Source organism: Canis lupus, chromosome X (assembly GCF_048164855.1).
Source record: "Canis lupus baileyi chromosome X, mCanLup2.hap1, whole genome shotgun sequence".
In the NCBI taxonomy this organism is placed as follows: domain Eukaryota; kingdom Metazoa; phylum Chordata; class Mammalia; order Carnivora; family Canidae; genus Canis; species Canis lupus.
The window spans coordinates 97,322,258-97,342,895 of NC_132876.1; the positions used below are offsets into that span (position 1 = coordinate 97,322,258).

The window sequence follows — 20,638 nt, forward strand, 5'->3', positions numbered from 1 at the left end:
TAAAAGGAGTACATTTTTTGTTGTTATTCTTGCCATGCTTCATAAAACAGAAAAAGATAAATGTTGTTTCTTTAGGTAACTGGGTTCAAACTAAAGCATGATTTAAGTAGTCATTGATTCACTTTGTCGCTTTTCTTTCCAAGCATTGTAGGTGAATGAAAATATTGAAATTTCTCCTGACAACAAATACATCAGTAACCTTGGTAGTTGAAAAAAGCAACTTTGCCTGGCTGCATCATCACACTCCTCACCTAAGTTAACATTTAGGGGTTTTAGCTATGTATAGATAGACATTAAATCCCTTAGTCATCTTTCTTTTTCTAAGAGATGATTAGAGATGACAAAATCAAAAAAGAGGCACAGATTTTGTTGCTGGGAGTCCATTTAAATTCTTCTCAGAACAGAGGGCTCTGGCTTTTTCTCTCCCTTCCCTTCCTCCCTCTTTCCCTCTGTCTTGTTCTCCTTGGTTTTGAGGACAGAAAAAGAAACTTTGCAAATCTTGCAACTACACCATGAATATTACAGATATGCTTCTCTATGTTCACTGACAGGATCCTTTGCTATCTTCATTTCAACAGCATTTTATTATGAGGCAAGCTAGAAGTGCAACCACTGTGAAATGTCATGGAGATAAGTCACTTTTACTGAATCTGCCAATTAGGCAAGGTAGAACAATTGATCCTATATTGGTGTTTACTATTAAATGTAGCAAAAGTGTTAACTCTGGGTAACAGGGAAAAGGTCAGTTTGCTACAAAATTTGGAAAAACCAATCATTCTTCACAGCTATTGCTTTGGGGAGAGAATTTACAAGTTTACTTTAGATCTGAGTCACCCAAAAGTTAATCTCTTGGGAATGAATAAATTCAGCCTCTTCTTCCCCTTGTGAAGGCACATGTCAGAAATAATTCTGGTTGGTTATTTTTGTCTTAAGAGACAGATTTTATTAGCTATGTTGATAAGGAATGAAAGAATTTCCCTTGAAGGAGTGACAATATTAGTTAGGAGTAAAGGTCTGTTGTGGGCTTAGATATTCATTAATGGGAAGAGAGTTGGCTATTTTGGAGGGTCTTTTAATTAAAAGAGAAGCATTTGACTGAGGAACCTTTTGTCTCAAAGCACAGTCGGCCTGAGATGAAGGTTAATGCTCAGTGTACTAGCCAAGTTTCCATTTCTTCTGAGAGATTTAGCCTTTTGTTATTAGCAACACTGGCTTAGTAACAGCATCAACAAAGTCCTTACCATACAAGTTATTAGAATCTGAAGATATAAATATGGCATGTGCACTACATTCTGACTTCAGTGAATGTTCTAGGTTAAGTACTGATTAATACAAATGACCTCTTAGAAGCTCAGTCACCTATCCTTTCCTTGCAGTTTAGTTAATCTCAAACGTTTGGGTTTCCAAAATTGGGAAATCTACTATTCTGGTGACCTTTAAAATGATCTAGATGTTCATGTAATGGGAAGAATTTTGGTGTAACCCTGCTAAAGGATTTGGCACTTGATTTCATTCCATTGCATTCTGTTCCATATCATTGAACAAACACTTATGAAAGCACAGTGGGTGCTGTGAGGAATACAGACACTTTTTATATATGGAATCTTTCTCAGGAAACTCACATGTTAGTACAACAGATAAAAACACAGAAAACAAGTGACCATTGTACCAGGCAGAATATGAAAAATGGCTTGAAAATATTAAAAATAGTGACTTGCTTGGGCAAAGGAAATGAGGCAGGGGAAATGTAGATTGTGCCACTTGTCTTTGTCATGTGTTGCACTATCCTCAGGGCTAAGAGTACAACCTGACCGTGGAGGGTCTTGAACTCAAGACTCAGGCTTTTGGAGTTACTCCATGGGTAGAAGGGAGCCATTATTGATGAGAAATTAAACTGAAGAGTAGTGGTTTAGGAAAATTTATCTTAATTTTTAGGACGATATATCTTGTAAGATAAATCAGAGCAGAGATCAATAGGAGGCCAGATGACATGGTAGGAAGATACTGCAGAAAGTGTATAGGAGCCTGAATGGAAGCAATGTCAATGAAAATTGTTAACAGGTGTAGGAAACGTTTTAGAAATCAACAGCAGAACCAGCAGGACTAAATTTAGGAAATGAGCAAAGGGCTTGAAGTAATAGATTGTGAGACTGGGCAGTTGGGAAGCAAAGTTGGATTTTAAAAAAATAGACCATACTAAGATAGAAATGCAATAATTGGGAAGTGCAGGATTCCAAAAAGCCTAAGAATACCATGGAATCAAGAATGCTTTTAGTAACTAGTTAGCTCTCTTCCATCTTTTGTAAGATTAACAGTATGTTATTGGTTACTGCTTTGAAATTCCATTTTATTTCCTTTTATCCTGATAAGTGATTAATGAATGTTTGGTGGCTATGGCAATAAAGATAAACAATATAATCAGGAAAAAAACTACCATGCTACAGCCAGAGAACCAGATAGACCTCTTTGTTTCTCTAATGCCTAGCCAATTACTTAGCACATAACTGATGCTCTGTAAATGTCTTTTTGGAGCACTTTAAATAATTCTGACTAGTTTTATCACATACAGAAGGCTCATCATTGCTTCCTTAGTTACACGTAATCTGACAACTTAAATAAACAAAAGCATTGTGAGTAGAGGCAAGGAAATAACTCATAGATGAAGGAGCACATCTATAACACAACTTCCTTGGAAATAGCATCTCTGATGCCCTCTCACTACCTCTGACATTTGTTCTTTCCTTCTATCCCTGTTTAATTCCTCGTTAAAATTCCTCAATGATTGTAATCCTGGCCTCTTTATAAGTATCACAGAAGATACCAGCAGAAGTCATACCTAGATAGGTCCATAGAAATCAAGCTTGTAATCCTTACTCATGTGGAAAAGGAAATCCATTTGATGGAATCAGATTTTTCATTGGACCTGCCCCAGAGTGATCAATTCATGAGGAATATGTGAAGAGGGAACCAGCTGGGGAAACTATAATGTCTGTAATCATAAGACTCTGTTCTTATATTTGTGTTCAGAACTGTGGCCTTTTGAGTCACAATGAACTTAATGTAAATTATAAGGACTTTTTGCCCTCTGGCCTCAGTCTTGGCTAAATTAGGTCTGGTTGCCCCCCCCCTCCCTTTTTTTAAAGCTGGCCTTACAATTTAACCTTTCTTCCCAGACTCTTATTAAGAAAGGAGAGAGAAAGCCTAGAGATACTGTACTGTCTCTTTTTTTGGATTCCATAAGGACCTTACTTGACCTTCAAATGACACATAATAGGAACCATGGAATAAAAACATGTATTCTCTCAAGTGGGAGATCCCATGACCATATCCATGCATAGCATGATGACAAATATGTTCTAAAAGAGAATATCCAGATAGGAAAAATTCATAAGAGAATAGTCAAAATACAACATGATGATAAATATGTTCCAAGAGAGAATATCCAGATAGGAAGGATTCATGAGAGAGAAGTTAAGAACAATCAAAGAAACTATGCCATGCAGAAAAAAGTCACTTGAACCACCTACTAATGCCCCAAACCTCATATTAAACACTGCTCTGATTAGTATTTATTGCCAAAATGACCCAATTTTAACCCTGCTTTCAAACAGTAAGAACATACAGTAGGACCTATTTGTATGTGTCTGTATATTTTCAAAGTGAGCCTTGTGGTAGTAGTCTTTAAAATGTAATAGGTTGAATTCAAGCATCATCAGAAGGCCGAAATCTGGAACTCAACTAGAGTATACACTCGAGTAGAGTATACACACGTATACATACACTTACACACAAGAGTTTAAGTTTCTCTTTATGTGCCTTATGTTGTGCAGTCATACAAAATGGACATAGCTATCTCTTACCCTTATTTAAATGTCTTAATATATCTAATATTACAGTATATTGGAGGCAGTATATTAGACTCTGTAATACCAGGATGATTATTATGATATCTATCTTACAGGGATGATAAAAACATTTGGAACATAATTGCGTAAAAAATACCCAGAATAATACCTGGTACCCAGGATTATATGAATGACCTTAGCTGTTATTATTGTATAAGACATGACTCCAAGCCAAATAAAATTGATTTGTATGATAATAATATTCTATTGGTGTAAGGAAGTGGCAAGTTAAAGTAGAAAAGGACAGTACCACTCTTTATATTCTACAGAGTTGTATATGAATGACGCTCAGCTTTAATTTTTTAAAATCTAATTGAGAAGGCATCTAATTTCCCATCAACATGCTATAAGCAAGCAGCAGATTCCAAGGATAACTTTACATAGTAGATATGCCATTAATTTAATAGTGATGATGATGATGATGATGATAAATCTGTGCTCATGTTATTTTTTTAACAAATCAAGTTATTCCAGCTAACAGATTATTATTTGGTTCATTAAAAATCACTGAGTACTGACTCAGTAACATTACATTGCTCAAAATATCACAGCCTTGTTGTTGTCAATACATCTATTGAAATATAACTATCCAAGATGCCATAATCTTAGAGATACTATGTTGATTTTTTTTTATTCTCAATTCCTCCTGTAATGCTTCTTTATTAGAAGTTTCTTGCTCTGGTGAGGGTAAAGAGAAAAAAAAAAGGAAAACAGATGATTCTATCTCTCACTTAAGGAGTTAGTCTAATGTAAAGTATCTCTGTTTTTCTGAACCAATACCAATTAATTCCAGTTCCCTTGAATAGGTAATGCAACGTTAATAATGTAAATGAATTATTTACGTATAAAAAACATTTTAGAATGCTTTTTAGGGGAAAATTTTTCAAAAGAAAGCCACAACAAATATGATAATAGGAATTTTAAGAAAATAATTTTTCTTGAAAAAATATTCATGTGTAACAAAGTACAAGAGCATAAATCCATTCTCATATTAAAAATAATGTTGAATATGGCACTGTGTCTCTTTCTAAGGAATATAAAATTGGTAACTACAGTATACTATAATTTTTTGTTTAATAGTTCTGTTATGAGCAAAATGATTTCTAGTACAACTGGTAGCATTCTGTTATTCAGTGGAACTACATATTGCAGGGACAATTTATACTGGATAATATTTTAGATTCCATTAACAATTAAAGAGCGGGATTATATCTACTGAGAATGAGAAAACTACTAAATTGGATTTCTTTTCAAAAAGCTTTTATTTATTAGAGAGGGAACACAAGTGTGTGAGCAAGAGAGGTGCAGAGGGGTAGGGGAAAGAATCTCAAGCAGACTCCCCCCTGAGCATAGAGTCCACCCTAGGGCTTGACCTCACCATTCTGAGATCAAGACCTGAGCGAAAACATACAGTCACCTGCTTAACTGACTGAGCCATTCAGGCACCCCTAAGCTGGATATTTTTATATGATCTATAGTTTTAGCACACTGAGAATATTAGTAATTAGAAGATACATGATGTAATTATCAAAAGTTTTGGGAATAAATACTGATGCCCAGAGTGACTATTTACATGGATCTTAGTCTATGAATTGAATGATAAGGTGATAATATCAGAAATAGAAGAAAAATCAGCATTTCCTCACCACCTACCAATTCTAAGCATTGTGGTACCTGATTCTAATGTATTATCTCATTTAATTCCAGTATAAAAGCTTTCCTGTAGGGATTTAAATCCCTCATTTTTAGATAAATAAATGTGTTCGGTGTGGTTAAGGAGTTGCCTAAGGTAACTTAAATAGTAATCCGTAGACTCTGGCTTTTCATCTTGACCTATCTGCCAGACTCTTTGCCCTCTTTTCTTAGATTCCAAAGAAGTCTGACTCTGGTGGCTATCCTAGAGGCTAGAGCAAATGCAGAGAGCAGCCAGGAGCTTGAGCAAGTGTGGCATTTGTTTTCCCTGGCTTGGGAGTATCTGAATGAAAGAGATGGAGAGATTGCATAGAAGTCTTCAGACTCAGAGTCAGCAATCAGGAAAGAGAGCTTATTAGTGGTAGCTGCATATAGAAGTGCTCAGAATTAAAATGGTTAAGGAAAGGATTTTTCACCATGAATCCTGTAGCACTTTCTTCAAAATTAGGGCAAAAGGAACTAGAAAGGGAACATAGAACAAAATCGGCTTATGAAGAGAATGGCAGTAATGTTGGAGCAGGAGGATAATCAGTAGAATTGAATATCACATCTACATATCACTTCCTCTATGCTGTGCCTGAAAACTTCCATCCCACTCCTCTCTCCCAATATTCCTGTTCTCTTCTTTTTCATTAATTATTGTCAGGCTAAAGGCATTTTGTAATTATTTATTCAATTTTCGTGGGGTTCCCTTGACTTTCTGATTTCAGCAGTGTAACTATAGGCAGGATGTATGGGTGCCTGTATACATGTGCAAATTACAGAGGAAGGAGGAAAAGTATGAGAATTGAGGTCTTTATTTTAGTGATTAGAGTCTGTCCTCCTTGCCCTGTAACATAGGTGTTCTGCCCATACTCATTTTTTAACAATGTGTGTGATCACTGGATCAGTTAGTTTATTTTTTAAAAAGATTTTACTTATTTATTTATGAGAGACACACACACAGCGAGGCAGAGACATAGGCAGAGGGAGAAGCAGGAACCTGATGTGGGACTTGATCCCAGGATTCCAGAATCACACCCTGGCATTTACACAGTTGCTCAGCCACTTAGCCACCCAGGTGTCCCTATATCAGTTAGTTAAAACTACCATTGTCAATCTCATGTAAATAATTTGGAAGTTGAAGTCTTACTTATGGATTTAAAATTCATATTGTATCTTTCCAAATCCCCAAAATTTGCTATAACTTCAGTTCTTCATTCTTGGATTTCTGAAAGCATGCTCTTTCTGTACTAATGATACCTATTAGTATGATAGATAGCAGGAATTAGATGAGCATGAATGAGGTGACTATTGGATTCTTGCAGTAGGGTTTGAAATCTTTGTTCTCAATGTGCCTAAATGAGAGTTTTTAGTACTAACTAGCTCTTAATGTTTATTGAGTTCATACTGTGTGCTAGGCAGTATGCTAAGCAATTATATTGTATTCAGGATTCCTAACCATCTAAAGGGATAGACATTCTTATTATCCCATTTTGAAAATTAGTAAGCTGAAGCTTGGTGTGGTTGAAGACTTTCTCAAGGTCACATGACTGGTTTGCAGTGCATCCAGAAATCAAACCCAGGAAATCTGACTTCAGATCCCACACCTTTAAGCATGCATATATTTTTATTAACCTGTCATCCATGTAATACCCTATTATACTCTGAACAAGGCAGGGTACATTAATTATGAACTCTGTTTTTACAACATTTTTTTCATACTTCTTGAACCCCCATCTTGCAATTGGAAAGCTTTAGGTGGGAAGCTTTAGGTTTTAAAATTTTTCTGATATCTTCATTGAAATGGTCTTTAGGGCCCCCTTTGGTAGCTTAGGAATTGGCTGAAATATAAACATTTATTTCTAAGAAAAAGATAAAAACAGTAGTCCTGATATAAAAACTAATATAATATAATCACATTTAGTAAGTGGATATCAAAATAAAAGGTCTTCTAGGGAGGCCTGTTGAGGTAGATTTTTTAAAATATTCAGCAAATGTACAACAAAATTACATACTATAAATAGATCCTCCTGAAAACTAGACCATACTATGACCAGTGAGGCTTAGCAAAATAAATATTGGACTGAAAATAAAATGACAAGTCATTTACAGATCATTTCACTCAGGGAGGCAGGAGATACAGAGCCTAGACCAGTGCAGAGCTGATGGAAAGAAGGAAATAAGAATGACCATAAGAGAAAAGGTGAAGAGAAGGATGAATTGCCTAACTTCTCATCATTTTTTAAGAAATCATAAAATTTTCTGATTTGGCCAGGATGTTTTCATTTGAAAATAAAATAAATTCATATCCAGACGTATTGCATTAGCTAATTGTGTGCATAAGTGTCTAGGGACTTTTTTTGATCCTGAGATGTATTTTTTAAAATACTACTTTCCTAGCTGTTGGACTTATCCCATGTTTCTAGAAGCTCTACTAATTTCTTAATATTTTTTGCAAATTTTATATTTGATATAACTTTTGTTTTTATCAGCCTTTCTTTTTGTGTACATTTTTTGGGCTAAATTAAAAACTAAAAATTCCTTAAACTTAATATTTTCTTAATCATCTTTTAATTATATTAATTTAAAGTAATATATGGGAGGCAGAAGATGGCCTTAGAATCCATGCATAGCCTATGATCTGTGTTGTTTCTAGATGTGGCTGTACATGTGTGTGCATGTGTACACGTATGTGTGCATGTTGGACCTGGTGTTGGCAATTTTGTGTTGGTTGATCATTGAAGTAGAAGGAGTAATAAAATAAACTGTGCATGTAGGCAGCTACTGCCCTTTCCTATTCCGTGTTCCTGAGCATATACTATGGCTGAGGGGAGTATTGTATAACCTCCTACAGAGATTATGAGAGACCCAGCCTTGTTTTTATGTTCTGTTTCTCCATGTTTCTATTAGTCGTTCATCTTCACCTCAACACATCAAATCTAGTAATTTACTAGCCTTATGCATTTCCATTCCTTTGTTTTTCAAGCATTATTTCACAGATGTGCTAATAAAGAGCTAAATCATTTAAGTTTGGAGTAAACACTAAACTGACTCTTTAGTGATAGTTCTGAGCCAGGTTTTGAAAAACAATTTGACATGGGTCAGGGCAAGAAGGATTCACTACCACTGATGGCATTTGAAGGGAATAGAAGAAAAGTTATATTTAAATCATAAAATTGTGAATATGTACTAAGGGAATAACAAATTTTGTCAGGACCTTTAACTACAGAATAATTTATAAGAAATAGAATTATGTACAGAGGTATAACAAAATCTGTTTGTCAAATCTAAGCATTTTTAATGTTAAATTTCACTGTTGGCCTTTTCCCTTGTCATAAAAAAAAGATTGTTAGTTGACATTAGAGAACAAACATTTCTGACATTTGTATCTATCTAATAATGGTATAGAAATGCAATTAGGAGCCTGAATTTTTTTTCATTTGGTAAGTGTAACAAATGCATTACTTTAATAAAAATAACTGTAAGAACTACATAATAAAATACCTAGCATGTACTTGTGTGTGTATAATTTATATGTTTTTAATAAAGAAAAACATACTTTAACAATCATAGCATTTTAATTTGAAGATATTATTTTCTGATAGGCAAAAATGTTAGCATACTTCTCTGGAGGTATATCTATATTTGGAATAATTTGGCTCGTATTTCAGGATTAGCAAATCTGTAAATCTCTATTGTATAAATACAGCTATGATAAATTCAAATCCATAAGAAGTAAATCTTTAATTAAAATTAATTTTAAAACAGCTTTAAAATTGTAATGTATTTTAAAAATGAGTAGTCTTGAGAATCTGGGTTTCCTCAAAAAGGGAAGCAGGAAGGCATAGTTTCTACCGATGATCCAAGCCCTTATTCATGGATATGTAGGTGGATGGGAAAATTTCACTTTTTAAACCCACCTTTCTGTATGTGACATTCTTGCTACTTCTATTTTTTTTTATAATTTAAAGATGACTTTATTCTTTTTTTTTTTTGTATATTTTTTATCGGAGTTTGATTTACCCAGTGCTCATCCCGTCAAGTGCCCTGTCAGTGCCCATCAGGGATCAACTTTTTAAAAAAATGAATTCTAGACATTGGATATTTTATAGTCTTTTGTATTTTGTTGATATTGGGGGCATTAGCAAATTCTGTGGTATGCATTCTATTTATTTTCAGAGAGGAGGTCTAGGGAAATAGGAAATATGATTACAAATGTTCCCGTAGCTTCTGTCTTGCAGCTATGGAGTGTGCTCAGGAAAGTCAGTTTAACCGTTTCTGCTTTAATGCCTGATTATGAGTAACAGAAAAGGTATAATTTGAAAAAGTCCTAGAGAAAAAAATCCCGGAAATAAATCAAATAGTATATGCTAATATCCTCTGGTGCTGTGTACTCTTCAAGAATTTCAGCCACTGTAGAGTGCCTTTCCCATGTTCCATTGTCTCCCTTTACTCTCTACAGATCCCGATAGGTCTTAAGTTTGATTTTGAAACTATCAACCGACAACTAGCCTTAGTGGTTCTTTGTGTTAGCACTTCTGCAAAAGCATAAAATGTAAACCCTTGATAAATATGGCAAGAATATAATTTCTGATTATAAAGCAACTAGATAAGCAAAACAAAATCAGAAATCTAAGTGCTGGAGAAAATAAATAGTACATTTGATCACATATGCTTTAGAAAGACTGAACCTCAGTTTAAAATTAGTGCTTCTCTGGTCATACAATAATTTTCTCAAGTTCCTTTGCTAAAATATATTAAAACAGTGAAAACAACAGTTTAGATGTAAAAAAGTGAACAATGTAGCATTATTTCCTAGTTGTTTTGAATACATGTAATTATATATGCTTTCATATTTGAATGATAGGGAGAAAGAATTTGACCAAATTAAAGAAACCAATTTATGATATATTAGCCACCAAAATATTATTTTAATTATTTTTACAATTCCTGGATGGTACATGTGAAATATTCCCAGTCCTGCCTTATATAACTCATAAAACACAGACTCAACATGACTTTCAAGGACAACTCTGAATGTTAATGTTTCCATTTTCGGCCTCATGACAGAGTTTTATTACCTAATGTAAGCTCCGGAATGTCAAAGGAGTGATAGGCAGTATAGACTCCACACACAAAATAAATGCATAGTCATTTTATTCTAAATTGCTTCACTTGAAAATATGGCATGAAAAATCTAGAGAGAGGAACTAAAAGTAAGTGATTTTATAGCACTCTAAAATGGTGAGACTCAAAAAATAAAAGTCCTAGGATAAAAATGCTCATGCATTTGAGTTTGTGATATGGCCAATCCCAAATAAATTTGCTTACATATTCCATAGGGTTTGCATAACTAAGAGCTGGTCTGATAGGTACCAAGCACCATTGTTCCACAGGCAAGGACTGCAGATTTTCTAGAAATTAATAGACCTTGTCCCAGACTTGCTTTTCCACTCTTGTATTATATAATAAAGTGTTCCAGGGAGCAAACTAGATGACTATACATTTTACATACCCATGTAGGGATTTTCTAATCACAATTAGTGTAGCATGATAAGGTCTTGGGGGAACTAGAACTCCCAGGCAAGATGTCTCAGTTCTAGAGCATCCTTCTCTGTTTTTTCCTTCTCTGTTTATCTTTCCTTACTCTGTTACCCTGTTTATCTTTACAAAAAAAGTTGTATACTATGATTTTTAAAAGAGTGGACTACTGTTTTATGGTTATGTGTGGTTTCAGGACAGTTACAATTATGTTTTTTAAATAGTGACTCCCTCTTGTTAGATTGTAATCTTTATCCAAACTCATGTTTGCGTATTGACCTTCCCCACCCATCCCACCCCCACGTGGCATCATTCATTCATTTAGCAACTGTCTATTGATCTTCAGTTGCTTGTAATATGTAGTGAGCAGGACAAGGAACATCTCTGTTCTAGTGGACAGTATATTCCTGTAAGTTGTACAGACAATACATGACTAAACCAATATATAAGAAAATATTGAGTAGTGAAAATGTTATCTTAAAAAATTAGAGAGACTGAGTGTAATTGAGAAGGAAGTTTAGATAGCATCTTCATGAAAAGCCCTTCTGGGCAAGTGACACTTAAAATGGGTCTTGAACAATAAGAAGGAAACATTATTTAGAGATATGGAGGAAGAACACTTCAGACAAAGCAAACAGTTTGACAGATTGTGAAAGAGAAGTTAAGTATGGCCAAAACATAGTATAAGAGGGGAAGAAGGGTATGCTGTTAGATTTGACAGGTAGGCAGGTGCTAGATTGCAGAAGGATTTGTGGGAAAGAATTTGTGTTTTGTGACTCCATTGGCTTTTATACAAAGGAATGACATCTGATTTGTAGTTGAGCAGAGAAGAAGGAACCAACAAAGGAGTTAAAAAGCAGTGCTTAGTGACGTGGGAGGAAATCAGGAAGGGGTGGTATGTGAAGTAGAAGAGAATGCATGAAGAATGAATTTGGGGACCTGGAAGTTGATGGCAACCTTTGCAAGACATGTTTCAATGGGATAACTGGCAAAGAGAATAGTGGGATAAGGAAATGTAATTAGTAAGTGTAGAAAACAAAATATTCTTTGGAGAAGAGGGATACATAATAAGTAGTAGGAGGAAGGGTTTGTTGGGTCAAGAGAGTTTGTCTTGTTTTAGTTGATAATGGTGAACTTCAGTAGAGAAGGAGACACTGAAGATGCCAGAGGCTGCAGGTAATTTTAGGAGAAAAGACTTTGAAAAAGTGAGAGGAGGTGGGATAAGATGTAGAACATCTTACCATACTTCTCTCAACAGATTCTTCCTCCATGTACTTCCAAGTTCAGTTGACAGTAGAAATGTCTAGTTTTGCTGAGCACCATAGCAAAAAATTTTCTTGGAACAGTTTTAGTTTAATAAAAAATTACATTACCCAAAACATGACAGAAATTAAACCCCACCCATTTGGGAAGGAATGTTTTGGCATTCAATTCAGAAGACTGTTATTTTAATTACATTTATTTATTTATTTATTTATTTATTTATTTATTCATTCATTCATTCATTCATTCATTCTTTCAGGTGCTTCAAGAAGACTTAGAACAGGAACAAGTCAGGGTCAATTCCCTCACTCATATGGTGGTGGTAGTCGATGAATCTAGTGGAGACCATGCAACTGCTGCTTTGGAAGAACAACTTAAGGTCAGATTATTTTCTTTAATATACCAGCTGTGTCATTCAAAATAATTAATTGCAATTTAGAAAATTTCTAGAAAATGCATAATGTAATTTGCATATTACAAATACTTACAATGCAACACATTTATTTAAACTAATCCAAGTTATATCCCATTTGCAGACGTTTCCCTTTCATTAACCACCCACTGTTTGTTCACACTAGCTTCCTGGCCTTTGGGGAAATACATGATTACAGATACTTTTTAAAAAAATTATAGTTGAATAACATGTATTAGAGAAGTGGTCAGAGGAATATCGTTTATATACTCTTAAAACCTACAGTCAAAGAAAGGACAAATGTTAAAAAAAAAACACAAAAAGGATCACATTCAATGAAATCATGAGAAACCAACACCTTCATATTTTTTTCCTGGAAAACTTCAGTTATAATCTTGATGAGGACACAGAATATTTAAGTTATGAAAGTTTTGTGGGGGAAGACACTTAGCTTTTCAAGCCCTCATTCAACCTGAGTCATAGTAATTATGTCCTTGGAAACATAACCAATACCTATAACAAAGAGCAAGGTAGGTATTTTCATATTTTTATCTTTTCTTCCTAATTGGGAACAAAAACATTTTACTGTGAAAAAATTTGAAAACATTTTCAACAAAACACATGTACATAAAGCAAAACATCAACATTAAGGAAAAATGCAACAATTTGTTCTGAATTTGACACGTACATTCATATTCATATATATATATAAAATATATATACAAAACAACAGATGATATTTGAGAGATTCATTTTACCCATGAAATGTCTGTCTTTTCTTTGTGATTTTTAAGGGCCAATAGCCTGACATGTCTAAGGATACAATCAATGTGAGTTTAAGTAGCTTTATTAGCCCAAGGTTGTTCTAAACATAATTACTCTTACTTAACCTATAACACAGTTTCTTAAAGCTTCATTTCTGTTTTCTTCTTTCTTTGTGTGAATTGTGTTATTACCTCAGTAAAATGTCATTTCCTCAGGTTACTGCTTTAAATTTCCAGTCTTTAACAATGGTATCTTCTCCTCTATCATTAAATGACAAAAAGAAAATTCTTAAACTGCTATAACCAAGCATTTAACATATATTAGTCACCAGTGTTAATTGCTTATGATTCAATGAAGTTACAGGGATCAGAGATATAAAAAGGCTTATGACACCTAATATTATAATGTATCATCACATATATGATCAAATGTATTATACACATACATACTCATGACCAGCTAAAGGACTGTACTGATAGGCCATTGCTATAACCATTTAAAGTAATTCCATAGTTCTTATAAAACAGTCCTGTAACTAATTATAGATGAGTAAAATCTAATACTTAGCATTCCTCAGAAATCTTCAGAAAAGGTGAAAAAAGACTAGGGGGCAGAAGTTAGGAGAGTGATTGGTTAAAAAAAAAAATCATGGCCGACATTTCTCTAAGTCATAGACTATTTCTAATTAAAACAGCAACTGAGAAAACACGCACTTTGGTATTATCAGACCTAGGACAATTAGCTTTAGAATGTAATCATACTGAGGTGACGTCTGAGGGGCCAGGCCACCTTGAAATATAGTTCATAGCACTCTCAGATGGTGATTGGGTTAGAGCTTACTTAGGATAAATTAAGAGTTGTGTCCCTAAGCTTTTCCCTATTTATTCTCCTACTTGCTTTCATTTTCACCTTATTTTCTGTCTTTATATAATTGGTCCAGATATATCTACTAAGATAGCTGAGCATGTATTGACTTCCCCTAAATCATACGGACTCCATGTGCCATTGTCTGTGATTGCCTCACCATTAATTAGTGTTGACTGCTACCTCCTAGCCTCCTCTTTTCCCCACAACTCCCTTTTCCCTTTTGATACTCTCATTTCCCTCTTCATACTCCCTTACTGTGACCTGACTTTTGGTTAATCTAGACTAGTGTCTAAAAGGGCAGGGTTAGTAGGAATTCCTGGGGGAGAACGCCGTAATGTTTCTTTCTTCCCATCCCATCACTTTTCTCAATCTTAGAAGAATCCATGCTTGAATTCTGTGCCTTATTTGTCCATTGATTTGAATTGTTCTGGAATGCTGGGCTTTTGTGTGACTTTGACATTTTGGTGATTCTTTCTTGGGTTCTTTGCAAATGATATAATCTAATCTTAATCTGGTTGAACTTTAAGAGGAAAGAGGAGAGAAAGTAGAGTTGGTAGAGAAGGAGGAGGAGAGAAGAAATGATAAAGGAGAAAAAGACAGATAAACAAGTACATTAGAACAGTCACTTTAACAGCAACGCAAGTATTTTTTGCACATAATAAGAATTCCATGTGTGCTCCAGAAACTGTGAGCCATTAGTATATTTTATACGGGGCCCAGAGGAATTCTGTTAGAATAGGGACAATTTTAGGAAAGAAAAACAGGTATATGGACTCCATACAAGGGGCCAAAATAAAACAAAAGAAAAACAAAACTGGCAGGGATCTGAAAAGAATCCTCAAGGGCTTTTGTTGGAGCTAGGTCTGGTCATCAATCGCTTATTCCCCTAGACTTGTTAGTGTTGAATGTTTATCCCACTCCTTTTCCAACATTGCAATGTCTTCATCTGTTTTGCTCTAGTGTACTGAGGCACCATCTCAAGCCCCCAAATGGATACCCAGTGGTCTTTAATGAAGAGATGCAGATGAGGCAAACTAGAAATGGGAATCCTTTTTTTTTTTTTCATTTATTCCTAAGAGACACAGAGAGAGAGGCAGAGACATAAGCAGAGGGAGAAGCAGAGTCCCTGAGGTGAGCCCGATGTGGGGCTTGATCCCAGGACCTCGGGATCACAACCTGAGCTAAAGCTGAATGCTTAACCAAGTGCCATCCAAGTGCAAAAGGAGAGTCCTTGTTTTAATACAATTAGAGAGGGACATGTTCTTATCATATGGAGTTTGAACTCTGAAAATACTCCTTATAGAATATTTTTATATGTGTTGACTTAATCCTATGAACTTTATTATAAGTTAGATTTTCTCTAACTTTTTAAGAGGACTTCTAGAAGCCATTCAGCTAAAAAGTTTTAAGAAAAACAAAGTTAGGTCAGAACATATGCTTAGGGATTCTGAGATAGCATGGCTTATGAAGGATAATATTCTGAAAAGTACCGTCTGTTGTAAATTAATTTGATTCTCTCTCAGAGGTTCAACTTGTCCCTCAGCAATGTCACCACAGGTCATAAACTTGTCCTTAACTTCAGAGATGTCTAGGATGCCAATGCACAGAGAGTCTGATTTGTAAGCAGTGATGCCCATTAACTGATTTTATTGAGAAATAGCTTGGCTAAATAACTGAGATTAGTAATTTATGTAGAGTATTCAGTTCTGGAGGACATTATCATATGTCTTTCTGAACATCTGCATTTTGTTTTTCATTTTCTCAGTGAATACTTACTGTGTTCTTATTATGTCCCTGGGATTGTGCTGGGTAACAGAGGCAAAACAGTGAACAAAAAGAGAATTTGTCATTACCATCCTGGGTCAGGAGTGAGTAATCTGTGAGCCTGCTGCCTTCCTTAGAAACTAGAAACAATGGTAGCCATTTCCCAGGCTCCCTCTTTAAAATCAAAGGCTAATTCCTTTCATTCGTGGTCACCATGGTAGGTATGGTAGACATGGTGATTGCTCTCTTGGTTCTTGTAGTCTAGCAGAGGAAATAGACCTTAATCAGATATTTATAGAAATTAGCAAATGTTTAAGAGTGGACATAGCTTATTTCTATGAAGGAAAAGAACAAGGTTTTGTGACAACATAATTATATGACTCCAACTGAAATTTGAGGGCAAAGATGATTCCCTAGGAAAGTGATTAAGCTAGGGTCTGGAGGATATGTTGGAGGGATCTGCATAAAGTGTGTGTAAAGTACATGGTGTAGATGGGTAGTTTTCAGGAAGGGGAAACATAAGATGAGGTGAGCATGGCATCCTCAAGAAACTGAAATTTGGCTGCAATTCTGAAGTTCAGAAGAGTGGTGTTAGAGGAGACTTGGCAGATAGAAGGGGCTTACCTAAGAGTTAGGATTGGTGTGTGATACTAAACTCCACTAAAATTCAGTCAGCAAACATGTATTGAGCAGCAGCTCTCTGCCTGGATGACAGCTGGGACTACAATGGCAGGGAGAAGCAGGGGTAATAGTCATGACACCTGCCCTCCTGGGCCCACACTAATCAAGTACGATGTAATGTAAAATTATGGCCCTGGTGAATTCAGTGGACAAAAATAGACATTGCTAGATGCCCTATCTTGCTCTAGAAGGTCAGAAAAGTAGAAGTTAATTAGGCCATAGTAAAGGGTAGGAAAGTGTTCTGTACAGAAGAACAGTATTTATTCATTCAACAAATATGTCTTGCATGTCTACTAGGTGCCAGCCAAGTCTAAGCTTTGAGGTTAAGCATGGGCAAAGCATAAATGATTTCTCTATGAAGCTTACATTCTAAGCACACCTCATAATAAATAAGTAAGTTTTATATTATGAAAAAGGTGGTAAGAACTATAAGGAAAAGACTGGAGAAGGGAGCAGTTTTATATGTGAGTAGTAAGGGGATGCTTTCTTGAGAAGACAGCATTTACGCAGAAACTAAAACAAAATAAAGAGGGTGTTTGGAAGGTGTGTGGGCCCTATGGGGCCTTTTATATTTGAAAAACTGAAGAAAGACTATAAGTAGAATATAAGGAACATCTATTGTTCTAGGGAGAGAGTTGTTTCTAATAAAAAAGAACTGGAAACATAGGCGTCTAGTTTTAGAAGTTGTTCTAATGAAAACACCTTCCAGAGAAAAGGCAGAGCTATTGAAGTCCCATTTGTAGATATGTTCTTCTATGCATGTAAACACTTGAGAGTCCAACTAGATGTATTAAAGTTGTCTAAGGCCTGGACCCAGGAGAGTTTTTGGCATATAAAAGGCATTTGGACTATTCTGTTAAATGACCTTCATCTTAAAGTTACTGTCTATTATTATGGAGAAATAAAGATTTATCAAAAGAATGTACACAGACAAGCATCCTCTTCTGAAGAAGAATAACTTAGAAAATACAATTTTCTTTTTTTTTCTTTTTTTTTAAGATTTTATTTATTTATTCATGAAAGACTGAGAGACAGAGAGAGAGAGCGCCAGAGACAAAGGCAGAGGGAGAAGCAGGCTCCATGCACCGGGAGCCCGATGTGGGATTCGATCCCAGGTCTCCAGGATCGCACCCTGGGCCAAAGGCAGGCGCTAAACCACTGCGCCACCCAGGGATCCCAGAAAATACAATTTTAGAACAGATTATTAAATACATATTCAGTTTATTGCTCATCTAATGAAGTTACTCAACTTGTTTATTGAATAAAATAAGAATTTTTGAAGATAAAAAAGGCCTCTAAGAACTAACATACATTCATTAAAATCAAGACATGAAAACCAACTTTATATCAGATGACATTAAGCAATTTGTACAAATATTAAGTAGTAGTATTTTTTTAAGATTTTATTTATTTATTCATGAGAGACACAGAGAGAGAGAGAGGCAGAGACGTAGGCAGATGGAGAAGCAGGCCCCCCACAAGGAGCCCGATGTGGGACTCAAACCAGCATCCTGGGATCATGTCCTGGGCCAAAGGCAGATGCTCAACTGCTGAGCCACCCAGTTGTCCCTTAAGTAGTAGCATTGAGGCAGATTCTTTGGGGGATTTATTAAGTTGGTTGATCCGATGGAGTGGAATGCATATAAAGTATTTTGATTTACCTAAAATATTTTGCAAAGCCTTCAATGGTATGTCTATGGATAAGATGAGCCTTCTTATCCCTCTGTGGGCTGGTGGAGAATGTCTGTGTTTTTAATATATTCTTTCCTGGTACCTGATTTATGTGCCAGAGAATTGGACTGAAAATGATTGGATTCCTTTATTCACTCTGCAATGTCAGAAAGTTTTGGGGAAAGAAGCCATTTGAGGTTTTAGCTGGGATACTGTATACACTTTGTCTGAAAAGGAGTGGTTAATGGATAATTTCCTCTCCCACATGACTTTAGAAAATTTATAACAATGACATGTAAAGTTAGAATGTCACATTCAAATGTAATATTCTTGTCTTTCATGTTTTAACTCAAGAAAGGTATGTTTGTCTGAAATCTTGCTGCTTGTAAAAAGTAGTATCTTTAAATCAATTAGGTTTTTGATGAGGAAGGTCTGACTTCCCATCCATTCATGTAAGTGTAAATATATATGTGTATAACTTTGTACAGATGGGTACATATATATGTATATGTATACACTTAACATTTATGTAGATTTACATTTTTTAATGTATGGATGTATATGTGTATATGCACATGCATGCATATGTGTCCATATATGGAGAGAGACAGACAGACACTTCTTGGGCACAAGATTGTTATTAAATGAAAGCAAATGATATAGATTCTTAGTAAATTAGTGCATTCCTGGGCATGGTATGGTATCTAGACCACAGGGACTAATAATTCTGAGTTGGTTTGAATACACTTTGTAGTTGAGCATTTTAACTGGATTTTACTAGGATGGTGGCACTTAAAGAATGTTTACAGAACTAGGGATTATTTAATTTAAAGAAAAACCTAAGCAGAGATTAGGGACAGGTATAGTTTTGTAGAAAGAAGGCTTTTCTCTGTATTCCTTCAGAAGATTGTATCAAAAATAAGCCAAAGTTAATAAGCCTGGGTGTCTTTTGCCCATATTTCTTTCCTGAGCCCAATTTCCTCTGTCCCACTGTTTTCTGTATATGTCTGATTTGAAGACTAAAACGCATCTCAGGCTCAGCGAGATGAAACTTAACTCCTTGTGCCCTATTTCCCTCTAAACTTTCATCCTTTGCTGGTTTCCCCATTTTTGTTATTACACAGCCATTCACCATGACACCTGTACAAGAAACCTGGAATCATTCCCAACTCCTCCCTTTCCTGTCCCTGTGAGCCCTCTGCATGTAATCAGTCACAGAATTTCTTCATTGTCTCTCATATTAATTGTTTAATCTTTGTTCTTGTCACTATTTATCCTAGGTAAAGTCCTTGCCTAGATTCTTACCTCTCTTTAATCTAATTTCTGCATTAAAATTGCTGTAGCCTGTCAAAAGCCATTTATTACTGTTTCTCCCCTGTTTAAAATCCTTAGTTGCTTTCCATTCTCAGCAGAGTCTAATAACTTAAGTCTGCAATGATTTTTATTGCCCCTGACCCCTACCTGTTTCTCAATACGTGTCATCTATTAGCTTCCACATATCCTTTAACCTATATTCTATTTCTCTAAGCCATTTCTGATACTGTCACTGTCCTTGTATATGCTATTACTATTACTCAGAATAGTCATGTTTGTCATCTGCTTTAAAAACTACTTAATGTAGAAAACTCAGTTCAAATTTTTCTCCATGAAGCCATTTTTTGTACATGACCACTCCCTTTTTTGAGGCACCTCATATCATAATTATGTCTTTGTTGTTTGAAAGGAAGATAGTCTGCTAAAAGGTAGTTGTTCAGAAAGGCTATAATGTCCTCTTTTCTATCATGGCGTGAAAATGGGGAGTGCAATTAAAACTATTTATAGTATATACCTTTGGGATCATTTGTGGTGGGAAAGAGTCTAGGGAATATTAAAGCCTATAGAACTGAGAAAAAAGAATATTTATGAAGAAGGATATGGATGAAAATATTTTTGATGTTTCTCTCCAGTTTTTAATTCTATACTTGGCAAATCAAAAGTATGTTTAAAAATTTTTTTAAACTAATGGAAATAATTTCACTAAGCCAAGTGTCAACAATTGTTGCCCATGAAGTTATAATTATAATTATTAGCACTTTTGTGTGCTCATCCTTTTCCA

At 35.2% G+C, this 20,638-nt stretch overlaps 1 protein-coding gene across 14 annotated transcripts in view; it reads left to right on the plus strand.

The window, feature by feature from the left end:
* The window catches only part of DMD (dystrophin), a 2,167,959-nt gene that overhangs the window by 715,542 nt on the left and 1,431,779 nt on the right, over nt 1-20,638 (plus strand). For all 14 annotated transcript variants that reach the window (XM_072818058.1, XM_072818060.1, XM_072818056.1 and 11 more), the window contains one exon: nt 12,643-12,762. In XM_072818058.1, the coding sequence (XP_072674159.1) occupies nt 12,643-12,762 (120 nt within the window). The remainder of the gene's footprint in view (nt 1-12,642; nt 12,763-20,638) is intronic.